Here is a 14,643-nt window from a genome sequence, read left to right on the forward strand (position 1 = left end):
TGTTATATTTCCTTAGTCACCACGTACGACAACCGCGAGAAGAGGATGGAGGGGAGAGTGTTGACTGTATTCTGATTTATCTTTACTCCACGGAATTAAATCACATAGTTTGTAACCATAGCTATGATGCCGAATATAGAAAGGTTACGTAGTCATGAGAGCAGGTTTAATAAAACAGTCATACCACAATAAATGTTTGGTTTTCTGCAACTTTATTTATAAACAATTTTTTTTTAATAATATTCAAATATAATAAGTATGTTCCAAGATACATTTATCATTTGTTACATAATAATAATATGTACGCATAGTATATTCGAGTATAAAAACACTGTAAAGTCAAAGTATAAAGAAAATTATCTACCTTATTTTATACTTTAAATTCGTGTTAATTTCGGTAGGAATTATCTACTCTTCTAATGCCATCGTGTAATTTTTACTTTATTGTTAAAATATAACGATACTCAAAATACTTATTGCGAGAGTTTAAAACACAAACTTGGGGAGAACACGCCATACTTGTTGATTCAAATCAAATATACAGTAGTATTGGGTTCGTTCCAATATAAAAAATATGATTTTTTATAACTTGTCGCACAAGAGGGTGCCAAGTGTGTTTCACAGCTTAATATTTCATTATCAAACTTCTAGTTATTAAAAATATATTTTTTTAAGAAATTATTTTACAATAGTTCCATTTTATTTTAAAGTGTTTATTTCTTTATTTAAGTATATCTTCGTTGATATTTCTGCGAATCTTGAATACCGTAAAGAGCCGATCGCGAGTTTTACCAAATACTAACTTTCTCACACACACACACCCAAAAACTATTCAGCCTTCCAAATGGTTCCAAAGCTTCAATGATTCAAAAAAGGTTATACATTTTGAAGGTTAGTAGTTTTTTGTTCACAAAAACTCTTGTCACGTGACAATGTTTAAACAATCTTGTTCGATTACCAGTACGTTTTCAGCATTAGCTACGCAATTTAGTAAAAGCCATGAAAAAGGTTAAGCGATTAGACAGGTATATAAAATGGCGATGGCATATGGCAAGATTTTTTTGAAATCCTATGATATTATCAAACTGTCTTATCACGTAATTTCGTACTTAAGGAGGTAACGCATAATTATTTACTTATTTGTTAGCTTCAAAAATAGGGTGGGAACTGATTTTTTTCCTACTTTAATGATTCATCCTTCATTCGTGTTTTTTCGGTGTAAACTCTTGCTGCTAGTTGGACGGTTGTTTGTGCTCGTGGGACTACTTCCCGCGGCGCGTACGCCACAGCAGGGCGAAGTAGGCGAGCAAACGGAACCCGATGAACAGCAGCACCATATTCACTACGTCCATCGTGAAGTCTTTCTGTAGATTAAACAAAATATATTATACCAGCTATGCAAATTGTACCCTTATCGTTTTACTCCAAGGTTGTATATTGGTCTGTTATTTTTTTCTGTGGCTGTTACAAAAAAGTGTCATCGCGGTCAAAGTGGAGTCAATTTAAAATACTTGACAATCAATCTGCTTGCGAGACATTTTTTTTTATAAGTGAATGGAAAATCATCGTCAATAAACAGAGCAATACGCGTGGGGCATGCAAAGAACAAATGCTGTCCTGTATCCATCAACCATCAACCTGAGGCGTAGGTATTACACAGGTGACTACGCTCTTAAGACCAGAATACAGCATACTGCTGGGCGGCAAAAATAAACATGGTCTTAGTACTTCCTTGGACCAGCTCACAAAAAGCTCTGACTAAAACTACTACTACTTCGTAAACAATTTTTATGTCAATGAGTGCGGTTTAAATGTTAAATACGTGTTTGTTTAGTTGAAAAAACTTTTTGTCTACCTCCCTGACGCAGTGGTGTGCGTTGTCGTCTTATAAGCGAGAGGTTTCGGGTTCGATCGCCGGCAGAAGCAATTTAGTAATTTATAATGTCTGATTTGTTTCGTTTCGAAAAGACATGCTGGCAATCGATTAAGCGTTGCAGTATGATACCGATGGATAAGTGTTTTATATTATAACAAGTTATACTTATAATCTTTTGTAAGTATAACCTGTAACTGCCTTTCTCAATTGATTGAAATCGGACAAGAACATTTAACTGGGATTGTTGGATCTACTTCTAGATGATTCTTTGTATTAATTGTTTGTTTGTTACCTCTGAAAAGCTAAGCGTGGTTAAAACCACTTCTCCATTAGCTGGACAGGTGAAGTTCTCCCGGGTACATGCGATGCTCTCAACGCCCGACCACTGGTTGATCAGCAAAGCTTCATTGCCGTACCGGAACCACGAAAGGTACGATATCCAGCCCAGGTAGGGTGGCACAGATCTAGAATAAGAATTCAGTTTGTTAAAAATAATTAAAGAGTACGGGCTTCTGTGCTACCATAGTGAGGCAGTCTTCAACGTAGCTACGGATGAAAATAATGATATAAACATCCCATCCCAACCCATTGTATAGGAAAAAACACAAACAATACATTTTTGTTTTCATAACAAACGATAACGTTGACATTGTTGAGTTGTGAATTTAAAATGCATATAAACTGCACAGTCGCTATAAGACTGGTGTAAAAGGCATATACTAATTTGAGCATCGACGGTAGGAGAGCCGTAGCTTAATCAGTTCAAGCGCTCAGGCCGCGATTGCCGGAGAGTCGCAGGTTCTGTCGGTCCCAAAATTGTTTATATGCATTTTAAAATATTAAAATTGACAGTTAGGAACCTATGTACTACCATCATTGACAGTATATTATACAGAGGAGCATTTTTTAATTCTAAAGAAACTTGTTGTAATTTTAATACCCTCAATTCTTCAAGAAAAACCTGTCCTCATTCTTACGTAGGCTCTTGGAGGTACCAAAGCCAATTTTGAATCAACATATTGTTTTTCTATGCAGCCTACTGAATATTCGTATGAAGTATAAATTTTTGGCATGCTAGTTTCGGTGGGCATTCGGCCTCAATTTCGCTGAATTCCCGTGAAAATCGACTCCTCTTTTTGCGAGAATCTAACGAGATCTATCCACGCCTTGCTACCCAAATGAATGCAGTACTTAATGTTAGTAGTTTTTTTTTTTTTTTTTTTTTTTTTTTTAATTTATTGTTCAAAATAAAAAGTTACTAATATTTTTCCAACATAATTATCCATCCCCTTAGAAACTATGCGTTTATGGTGGGGATGGCAGGTTCGCAAGTGTATATCTAAAAAAAAAAAAGAAAAAATTTATTCAACTACTTAATCTTAATGTAAAAATATTTAAACAATCTTAATCAAACAGTGGCATTTTTGAACTATTAGCTAAAAAATGTCTTTTACAATTTCTTAAAAATATATGTTTTTTTCCATTTACACATTGCAAAGCAGGTGGGAGATCTTCAAATATTTTGGGTAATATGTATTTATAATTCCTTCTTCCGTACACATTATGTGTTTTCGGTAGAATAAACTTTTTATAACTAGGCAGTTTCCGAAAATTGCCATCTCGCCCTTTAATTATTCATGGCATTCCTTTGAGTATTTTAGTTTGATTTTTTTAGGTACTATGGTTTTTAACATTTTTAGTTGTAGGTTGTATATTCGGGTAATATTTGTTTTATATGTTCTACCATAACTACTCAGACCGTATCCAATTATTGAGTCTGCTAGTGCCAAGTATAGTAATCTCAGCGTCTTGTAAGGAAGTTTAATCTGTGTTAGATTCTACTTTACAGTTTACGTGACTTTTTAGTATTTAATTAATATAGGAAAGCAAATATCTTTGCTAAACATGGGTCTTTAAGTTAATAGTAAGTATTCTTTTCAATAGCCATAAGCCGTTTGTAAAAATAATATTGATAGACATTCATTTATTAACATTTTTATATGTATCCAATTGTTTTGTATAGCACATCGATCGTTTCTATTTCGAGTAAAATGGAAATAGTTAATCTGAAGGTGTTTAGTGAGCTAGAATTTGAATACAATTATTGCACTTGGTAAAAGAAGTTTTTATTTTAAATGTAATAAATGTCGGTCGCCTATAAAAAGAACAAAACTTCACAAGGCATCCAAGGAGGACGTCCTTGAAATTGTGACCCTGTGACCATGAACCTGATGCGTAGGTATATGCTTTGTGTAATTACACCGGCAACCATATCCAGACCGGAGCAAAGTAATCCTTCTAAGTGGCCGAAATACTTCCCCTGAATAGCTGTCACAAGAAGCTCTACTGCCACTAATAAAGAGATCTTACCCCGAGTTAAGGAAGAATCCTCCAAACAGCATGAATGGTATGATGATTGGCGGCCCCACAGACGCAGCCATGCTGACGCTGCTGCTTGCACATGATATCAGGTAACCTGGAAGATGATAAAGCAACCTATTAACTTCACTGTTACATTATATGTGTTTGTATACCTATCCTCGTCTTTATGTTTATTTCTTTTTAGGGAAGAGCGGTGTTTTCTGATACAGGGATTGTGATACTACCTTTAAAAGGAGGCTCCAACCATTAGCGTTTACAGTAAATTTTATTTACCCAAATAAACTATTTTTATATATTTATTTTTTACAATTTTTTTAATGTGAAACATGTGTATAGGCGATGGTAAACTTGATAGTCGGTGTGGCGATACAGGCCGTGGCGACACTACGCCACGCTGTATGATGGAATGTATGTGCTATACGAAGTTGAGTTGTCCCAATTTCAAATAAAATATTTTTTTTTAAAAATGTGAGTAATGTACAGTCATCAGGTCATAAAGCTTTATCTTTCAAGTTCGCTATATCTGATTCGTGTTCTTTTATGCATATAACTTATATAAAACAGTTTCAATGGTTCACATCTGTCAGGTGTCATGACGCCTCACACATTTTTTTATATAGTAGATTAACGGACCAAGGCACATGGCACACCCCCTTTTTTTTTTTCACTTCAAGTTAGCCCTTGACTGCTATCCCACCTGGTGGTAAATGATGTTGCAGTCCCTGATTCGATTTCTACGCGACATCGTACCGGAACGCTACATCGCTTAGCGGCACTTCTTTGTCGGTAGGGTGGTAGCAAGCCACGGCCGAGGCCTCCCACCAGACCAGACTAGAGAAAATTCGAAAATAATATATTCCCGAAACGAACCCGGGACCTCAAACTTATAACCACAGCTCTCCCCGCCTGGCCAGAGAAGTCGTCAACGTGAATCAAATTCAAAAAGAAATCGTGTATAAACAGAGCAGCAATTTGTAGGCATGCAAGAAACACGTCCTACTAATATTGCCGTTTGTGTCCGTTCACATAGACCGGCTCGGACAGAATCGGACGGTGGTTTCCTTTCATACAGACCTCCGGCGCGCGTACGGTTGGAACTGGCCGGAGCGACCACGCTTTTTTTCACATAGACCGGCTCGGACAGAATCGGACGGTGGTTTTCTTTACATACAGACCTCCGGCGCGCGTACAGTTGGAACTGGCCGGAGCGACCACGCTTTTTTTCACATAGACCGGCTGGAGCACATAGAGTATGCAATTTGCAAACAGAGCTGTTCGGCTGCGCGAGAGCGGACGAGCGCGTCATCGGAAATCATACGTAGCCGGTCGGCTCCTTTTATTTTTTCACACTAACCGCGTAAGGTCTGCTCTCCGGCATTCTCAATAACAAAAGAGGTGATATGTAAAAATAAACCTTATGTCAACTTTCCAACAGTCTATTTTAATCGCTATCAAAATCTGCTCTCCGGTCCGAGCCGGTCCGTGTGAACGGACACTAAACCTCATGTGCCGGCACCCACGCCACTCAGACACGCAATAATGCTAGCAATAAGGGCAGAAATAATTTGAAGGAAAACCCGCGGAAGGTTTTTTTTTAAATAATAAATTGATATAGTATGTAATATAATTTTAAATATAGATGTACATAGTAGATAGAAGTGGTAAAAGTTGAGATATCATTTAGATGTTTTATAGGACGCCTAGACACGCCAAAACAATCTTTTGGCCAACGCAGGAATCAAATCGAAGACTTCGTGATCCGTAGAACATACGAACCACTAGACCAACGAGGCCGGAAGTAGTTATTGCAGCACATATTCAAAAACTAATACTGCGGTTTGACAAGTCATTACAGAACACGAAATCATTAAAGAATTCTACTAAAAAAGCTTTATTGAGCGATTGGGTCATAAATTGTACATTAAAACATTTAAACTAATTACTAGATACCTACGTCAGTATTAAATACAAAGGACTCTTAATAAACTCACTTCAATAGTACTGTTACTTGTCTGTACATTGAACAGAAAAAAATATTTTCATATTACGTTAAAGAAGATAAATATACAAAGGGGGCTTTGTTCAATACCATAATGGGATATCTCTTCCCTTAAGAGGGCAAAGACCTTGTTAGGATGGTAAATAAAAAATAAATGTTGTACAGTTTGGTGAAGGCTTGGTGGAAAATCAACTCATATAATTTTAAACTCTCACATTTCCAAAGATATTCGAAGCTCAGAACCGCGAAATATTTTTAAAAATCGTCTTAAAGATTCTCTTTCTCTACTAGCCATTAATTAAAGTATTATATCTATATCTATAATATGTATTAGTAAATATTAATGTTAGTAGGTTTAATATGTTTATATTCAGAATAATTTATATATTGAGCCGCTAACCTTTATAATCTTACTTAGATTAATCTTTCATCAAGTGTAAAGAGATTGCTTTAGTAATAAGACCGCTTTTGCATGCAGAGGATCTTATAAAATAAATATTATTTTGTCTCATTGTGTTGTTTCCGGATAATTTGTGTGTTCATCTATCCATCTAATGACCACGTCGTCCCTAGTAATAGATTCCCGGGTTTCCGGAAAATTCCCGGAATTGATTTTTGCTGTTGTGTGTAAAAAAAAGTATCACGCTGGAAATTACACAGTGCTCTATTGGCTTGGAGGGCCTTTGCATAACGGTACGACAAATAAAAATGTAAATGCTTAAAAATGTATACATTTTGGTTCTTAGTAAATTGATTTAACCGGGTTGTACCTAGATAAAATCTAGTATGCCACTACTCAGAATCAGTAATTTTAACTTTCCTCCGTTCTAATTTGATACTCGGCAATCCTCGTAACAAAAAACCACTAGTGCTGGAATTACCCTTATTACGTAACAGTTGAATAAATTACTATTATAACTACTTTTAAATTTTGGTATTGTGTTTTCTTACTTAAATATAAAACAGTTTCGTAAGTAATGAATATTGATGCACCATGCATACAAAATAATATGCCAGGTAAGTTAGTACGTTATCTTTAGTTAACTCTGCAGCTTATGTTAAGAATGACTTATTATGTTTGTAAGAAAATTAATGGCTTAAGCGTCGCAGTTGACATTAAAATGATTGCGCAAAATTGCACAACAGTTGGAAATAATACATATAATAATACATTTGCACTACCTACGTTAAAATATGCGCCCGTAAGTTAATTGTTAAACTACCAAAACCTGCTTACTTAACAAGTTTAAAATACGTTGGAATAAAACATATACGGGTAATTAAAATATATAACTCTGTAGGAATGTAGATCATTCGTTTTCTAAATAAGGTAATTGATTTTTTATAAACAACAAACAGAACCCAACAAAAAGAAGGGTAGATAAGGCAGGTGGTTCGTAAAAAAATGCTAAAACCAAAACAACAGAGTTTAGATCTTAATCCATCCACGTTAGTGCAGTTCGAATTGTTACACTACACATGCCTTTAAGAACATTTTGGAGAACACCGTTAAACCCAAGAGTTATTTAATTTCTTCAAAATGCACATAACTCTGAAAGTTATAAATGCGTGCCGAGGACCGTTTCGGTCGCCCCAAAAGGAAGGCTGAAGACCACGAGGCTATCACCGCTATAGGCTAAGGATAGGCAATGCTTTTATGTGTATGATGTTCACGCCACGGCAAACACTGTAACCAACCCATATTGCAACTTACACATGATACAGTTACCAATTGACCCAGATCTAAATCCGCTAGTCATTAGTACCAACCGAAGACTGTATATTAGTTTACAAGGCCTATTATCATAAGATACCCTAACTGCCCGCAGCTTCGCTCGCTTTTGCTAGCTGCTTAAACTGTACCTCTTATTAATACGTAAATATACGTAAATTTGCTATACTAAAAAATGATTGAGAGAGGTACATTGCCGAAGATCTGTTTGGTGTGGAATATAAAGCTTGAAGAAATTATAAACTACATACAGATTCTCCTGCTTTTCCCGGAGAGTAGCCAATTAAACTTCATCATATCCAACCCATTACAACCCATTACCGGCCCACCACAGAGCACGGGTATGGAGAACGGCTTAGTTGGGATGTCGGAAAGACTTCTCAAAGTAAATTTTCAATAGTTTTTTTGAAATATTGAGCAAAAGTGGGGAGTTTGATGTCTGTAGTGCGCACGAACCAGGGGCACCCGGTAGCGTTGCATATGAAGTTTTAGAGCCGAACCTGTGCGGTGGTAGTTATACTAAAAAGAGACTTGACGCCAAGCCGTCAAATTAAAGTATATAGATTAAGTGAGAGTTAAGATAATTTCGCATTTGGGTAAAAAAGGTGTCAGTCATTTTTGTAGGATTGATGAAAGAACTTACAAACACTTCGCATATATTACCAGCGGTTCCCCCCGAAAAACTTTATTCTACGAACCACCAAGTCGCATCGCCCAACTTGGCTATTATCGACTTCATTTGTGCTTCCGAGTGAGTGTCTCCTAAGGGTCGTAGCATGTTTCTTTGAATTTTTTTATGCACACACGAAACAGTCTTTTTGCATAAAGAAAAAAAAAACAACACATGAACTTAGTTGCTAGTTATTTAAGCGTGCATAGGCGGTCTTATCGCTAAAGCGATTGGTTTAGCAATAAGACCCGTTTCAAAGGTTGTGTGGTAGATTTCCCATACAACCTTTGAAACTGGCTGGTGCGGTGATATAATGTATGCCCCAAATTACATGGTGATTGTGACTCTCTCATTATTACACATCATTTTATTACAGCCTCTTTATTTCCATAACGAATATTATCAATTATTAATACATTACTTGTGCATGCATGAAAAAGATATATATTATTAAATTCTTAGCAATAAATGATATAATCATGTTTCATTATAGACCACTACAAGGGTGAAGGGCTCCTCCATTTTCCCCCACGATTCTCTATAGTTACTCTATGTGTCCATTTTCCTTATCCATACGTGCAATATGACCCGCCTTTCCATTTATTTTCCATTTTCAAAAATGCAAAGGCATCTATAAATTTTGTTGTTTATCTTATATCTGTTTTTTCGTTTTATATGCACCCTAAGAGGGTAAAAGGGGGAATGAAAATTTGTATATAATTCTGCATTTATCCATTTATTTTTCGAGTTACATCCATGAAACTTTGATTTTAGGTTTTCGATTAAAATTATCTGCCCTCCTGCCTGCCCGCCTGCCTGCCCACCTGTCTACCCGCCTGCCTGCCCGCATGGCTGCCCGCCTGTCTACCCGCCTGCCTGCACGCCAATCAACCCGCCTGACTGCCCACCTGTCTACCCACCTACCTGCCCGCCTGTCTACCTGCCTGCCTGCCCGTCTGCCTGGCCAGCTGCCTGGCCGCCTGCCTGCCCGCCTGTCTAACCGCCCGCCTGCACGCCAGCCTGACCGGCTGCCTGGCCCCCAGTTCCCAGTTCTTCAGCTACGTTGTAACTACTGATATGCCGATCTTGCTCCACTTTTTCAAAAATCGCATCCATTTTATCCGTCCGGCGACCAGAGCGAGCGAGGTGCATGTTTGACATAAAATTTCCGGAGTGAAAACGCTTAAACCAAATTTGTGCTACACAGACGCTGGACTAGGACCACAAACATCGCAAATTTTTTTCGCGGCTTGCGTTGCATTTTTACTTTTTTGTAGTAAAATTTTAAAATGTATAGAATTTCTTCATTAGATGTACTCATCTTCACACACACACATTTTCCTAATTTGAATTTGGAATTATCTTCTTTAAAATTTAAACTTTTAATAATGATACCAAAACCAGCCAGATACAAATAGAATAGCCAAAGAGATTTTATTACAAGATTATACATACTATAATGTGAACAGACTTTTTCTCCAACCTATTAAATATATATACATATATATACAAATGTAACGAATATATGTAAAATATGTATAATATATTTCTTACTTCCTAAAATTTAGGCCACACCCTCACTCGTTTTTCTCGCACGTCCGAAGCGTGGTAGTAAATGCTCTAGCATTAAGTCCCCAGTTTGTATACCGTTTTTTTCGGTTGTGTAATAAAGTGAATAAATAAATTAATAAAACGTATTTTTGTTTTTTTGTCTTTCCTTTACGTCCTTAATAAGAAACCAAACAACTTGATTTTTGGCGTGGAGTTAGTTGATAAGACGGAGAGTAATATAAGCTTCATTCCAGGAAACAAAACCATTCCCACGGGATTTGTAGAAAACCATAATAAACACGTACGACGCGGGCAACAGCTAGTCATTATATAAAATACGTAACATGATGCATGATGTTAAATAATCTGTAACCTTCCTCTAGAACATGGCTGTCAGATGAAAAACCGGTTTTTCAAATGCATTCATGCAAAAACAAAATGTGTATTATTATTAGTTTAGATGAGTATGAACATATCATTATACATTCCAATGTAACGGATAGGTATATCTGTGTTGTTACACAGATATACCTATCCGTGAACATTTTCCCACAAACCGCGGCCGGTATCATTTGATACCACGTGTTTATGTTACTATACCTGACCTCGTTAGCCCGGAATTTCGTAATGAATTAAGTCGAAGCCCTTCTTCAACTTAAAATTCAAACGGCCATTTAGATCTTTATTAGATTAAGCGTATTTTATTTCTCGTTAAAATGTCGCCATGGAACGTTAATATTTTATATCTATATATATAAAAGAAAGTTGTGTTAGTTACACCATTTATAACTCAACTGCACTGCTAACATAGAATTATATTTGTTTGTTTTTAGTTTATTTAATTTTATTTAGTTACTAATTTTGAGATATTTTCTTTTTTTTATTGTTTATGTTCTCATTGATATGTTTTTGTGTACTCTATAAGTTGATTCTTATGTGTTGTTTTTTTTTCAAATAAAAGATTTATTATTATTATTAAGGTGTTCTCAGCGGCAAGGGGGAGGGCACCAACAATTTCAAGAAGCCAGACCGGAAGTAATATATATTTTTTAACAGAAAACCTATTATATCTAACATATAGCTCTTTTTTCTCTCAGTAACGAAAAACCTAAACTTGACTTGAAAATTCACTCAAAATTCTCCCCCAAAATAATGTTGACTCGCCTCCTAAGAAATTTCGCTTTTAAAATAAATGATGATTGCTGTGCGCTATAATAACGCGGATAAACCCGGGAAGCACAGCTAGTTTATAATGATTAGCAATAATTGAATGGACTAAGATATACGATAATATTGTATATTTTAATAGGCGTTTATTATATCCTCAACATGATTGAAAGACAGGTTCTTCAATAAATTTATTATCAATTAAAGATTAGCACGAGTAGCTTACAGTTACTGGGAGTATGTTAAAGGATTATGAATCGTTGTTAACATTGTGTGTTTAATAGACAGATTTACGATCAATAAATCTGAAATATAATCGACTTTAATAGACTACCAACATGTATATACGATTTGTTATGATGAATGATATTTTGAGACGAGCCTATCTAGATATATAAAAATGTTATGTTGGTTTGTGTACGCTTCAAAAACTCAAAAGTTCTGCACCGATCGAGCTGAAATTTTAGCATGATATTATAATACGCATCAAGGATTGTTTTTTTTCTATTTTTTGCATCAGTCACATATCCGCGAGTCTTTATATCTACGAAGACAGTGGAAAAACAAAAATATTGTATATCCACAAGTATTGCATAATTAATCTTATATGTAATGTATTCTTTGTTTTGTTTCTCATTTTTGAACCATTCCATAAAAATGTGCCACAGCGAAGCGCGGCAGGGTACAACTAGTAACTTTTAAATATAGTTTTAAAAGCGTCGAATTTCATCGGTGTAAAATTCCCTATTTTTATAGTACGGAGTGGTGGTGAGGCAGGAATGATTAAGGTGATGAAAATTTTTTGGCCATGCAAGGAACACGTCCTTCTTTGTGCTGCCTTGAGTCAATTAACCTGAGGCGTAGGTCATAGGTGCTTAGCCTCATTTGCCTATAATTACACCGGCAATCATCCCTTTCATACCTGAACCAACCATATTTAAATGTCGTCTTAAAGACTACTATCTGTCTTTGAGTGAAGTAATTTGAACAAATATCTTAATTAATGTGTATTATTTGTATTTTTCTTTTTTCAATATTTAATTATATATGTATTTATATTTATATTTATTTTATATGTGCGTCTATTTATTTTCGAATATATATGTAAATATAATTGCACTATCCCGCTCTCTTGCAGCTTTTCCTTCTGCCAGAGGTTGCCTGTAAGAGATTGCTTGCAGCAATAAGGCCGCCTTTGCATGCCTGTAGGCATTTTTGTTCTGTTGCTTATTCTATATTTTATGTATATTTCGATTTTTGTGTGCAATAAAGTATTTCTTCTTCTTCTTCTTATTCTGAAATCAGCAATGCTACTTGGCGGCAGAAATAAGCAAGGAGGTGGTACTTCCATGGGCTCCTTCTGTCACAATTTCAAGATAACATTTGGTAAACCAGTTCTAGAACGGCCACAGGACTCCTTTCGTTATTGGAGGGGTACCGAGCTTGGACTACACTTAGTGGGGAGTAGGTACGTCGTGGTAAGACACTTTATATTTAAAAGTCCAGGTTGCGCTTATCTAAGGAAACTGTCCTTTCACAGGCATTCCGGTGTCTATCTGTCACTCGTCCCCTGGACGCCAGACACCCGAAATCAGAGAGCACCCATGTTGTCTAACGAAGAAGACTGGCAACAATAAGCTAATACTCAAGGTTATAGTTTCAGGGTGTACATTTAGTTTACGAATGTTTTTATCATTATTCACTCGCAATAATGGAGACATATATGTATAAACGCTTCGTAAAAGGCCAACATAAAGAAAGAATTTTTGAATTTGAATAATGATTAGGAGAGAGAATAAAAAAGGACGGTATAAAAGAAGAGAAAGAAAAAAAGTAAGAAAGCCATCAAGTGTAATAAATAAATAAATATACTACGACAATACACACATCGCCATCTGGCCCCAAAGTAAGCGTAGCTTTTGTTATGGGTACTAAGGTAACTGATGAATATTTAAAAAAATAATATACATAAATACTTATAATAAAGTATATACACAAACTCACATGACACAGAAAAAAAAATCTCTATTCCACCAGCAGGCAGAAATCTGTGGTGATGAGTTTCTACCTTACCTATGAGAAAGGATTAAGACAGACTGAACAAAAACCAAGGCCAACTTACCAAACGAAGTAGCAACATTGGTAATAAGAGCAGCCAAGCCCGACGCAATGAAGAATCTCTCCGGGGCAGGGTTAAGGCCTATCATGTAGTAAGCAACGGTTGTGAACACCAGAGGTATGGTCGCGAACACTGGCGCCTCGGCCAGGGTCTTCGAGAGGAAATACACATCCGCGCGGTACATCCCAGAGTGGTGCTCTCGAATGAAGATTGGTAGTTCTGAGCAGAATACCTGATGGGAAACAGATATTTCTTATGAATCTTTGACGAACTGTTTGTTTTGACGAAGCTCTACAATTTTTTTTACTTATTTTTTTACGTTAAGATGCTTATTAGGATGCGTTTTATGAACCCAGTTTTAAATAATCTCAATGTTATAATTTCGCCGACGACTAAGAAAAATGTATCTTGTACCAATTAGCGAAGATTCCGTTAGTATCTTTTTTCGTTTCTCAGAGACAGCTTATATCAAAATAAATATTTGCTTCGATATGAGAAACACAAAAATATTTGAACCTGTATTTGGGTAATAAATCAAATCTGGACAACTCAAAACTTACATTGATAACAGCAAAAATGTTCTGGAACGTCATGTTAGTAAGGAACATGAAGATTGCTCCGTTGATATTCATCACGCCATCTTGATCCAAGCGTTGGCCAAAGTAAATCACACCAATAAGAATTGATACCATCTGCAGAAATAAACATTTCCTTTTAATTACAAAATAAAAACAAATAGGAGAACAAATAGAAAATTACTTAAGTAGGCAATTGAAAAAAGACAGTTTAAACAATATACTTACAATAGTTTGCAAAAAGCGGACTTTGATTAGCATAGGTTCTTTAGTAACAGAAAGCCAAGATCTCCAAAGCACTGCTCTGAACTGGGCACACCAAGACGCTTTGTATGGGGAACGACGAGACCGCATCGCGACGGCATGGGACCAGGCCGAATCTGCCCAACCGGTAGATATCTTACGCTGCAAGGAAATTTAAATTTTATAAAAACGAAAAAACTTATCAACAAACTATCTGATATAAATAAACTTTTGGTATGCAAAATGATTGAGAAAATTATTCGGCACACTGCTTTCCTTTCTAAATAAATTTAGTAGAAAACCAAAAAGCATTGATTTAAATCGTCTGT

General features: G+C 36.0%; 1 protein-coding gene across 1 annotated transcript in view; it reads right to left on the bottom strand.

Annotated features, from left to right (window-relative positions):
• Positions 1-383: 383 nt before the first annotated feature.
• Positions 384-14,643, bottom strand: part of LOC120624488 (protein white) — a 40,251-nt gene continuing 25,991 nt past the window's right edge. Inside the window, exons 8-13 of the mRNA XM_039891061.1 lie at positions 14,300-14,476; positions 14,057-14,188; positions 13,500-13,728; positions 4,247-4,352; positions 2,169-2,340; positions 384-1,364 (exon numbers count right to left, since the gene is read on the bottom strand). Of these exons, the coding sequence (XP_039746995.1) occupies positions 1,263-1,364; positions 2,169-2,340; positions 4,247-4,352; positions 13,500-13,728; positions 14,057-14,188; positions 14,300-14,476 (918 nt within the window). The 3' untranslated portion in view covers positions 384-1,262. The remainder of the gene's footprint in view (positions 1,365-2,168; positions 2,341-4,246; positions 4,353-13,499; positions 13,729-14,056; positions 14,189-14,299; positions 14,477-14,643) is intronic.

The sequence above is a fragment of the Pararge aegeria genome, chromosome 6 (genome assembly GCF_905163445.1).
Source record: "Pararge aegeria chromosome 6, ilParAegt1.1, whole genome shotgun sequence".
NCBI classification, from domain to species: Eukaryota; Metazoa; Arthropoda; class Insecta; order Lepidoptera; family Nymphalidae; genus Pararge; species Pararge aegeria.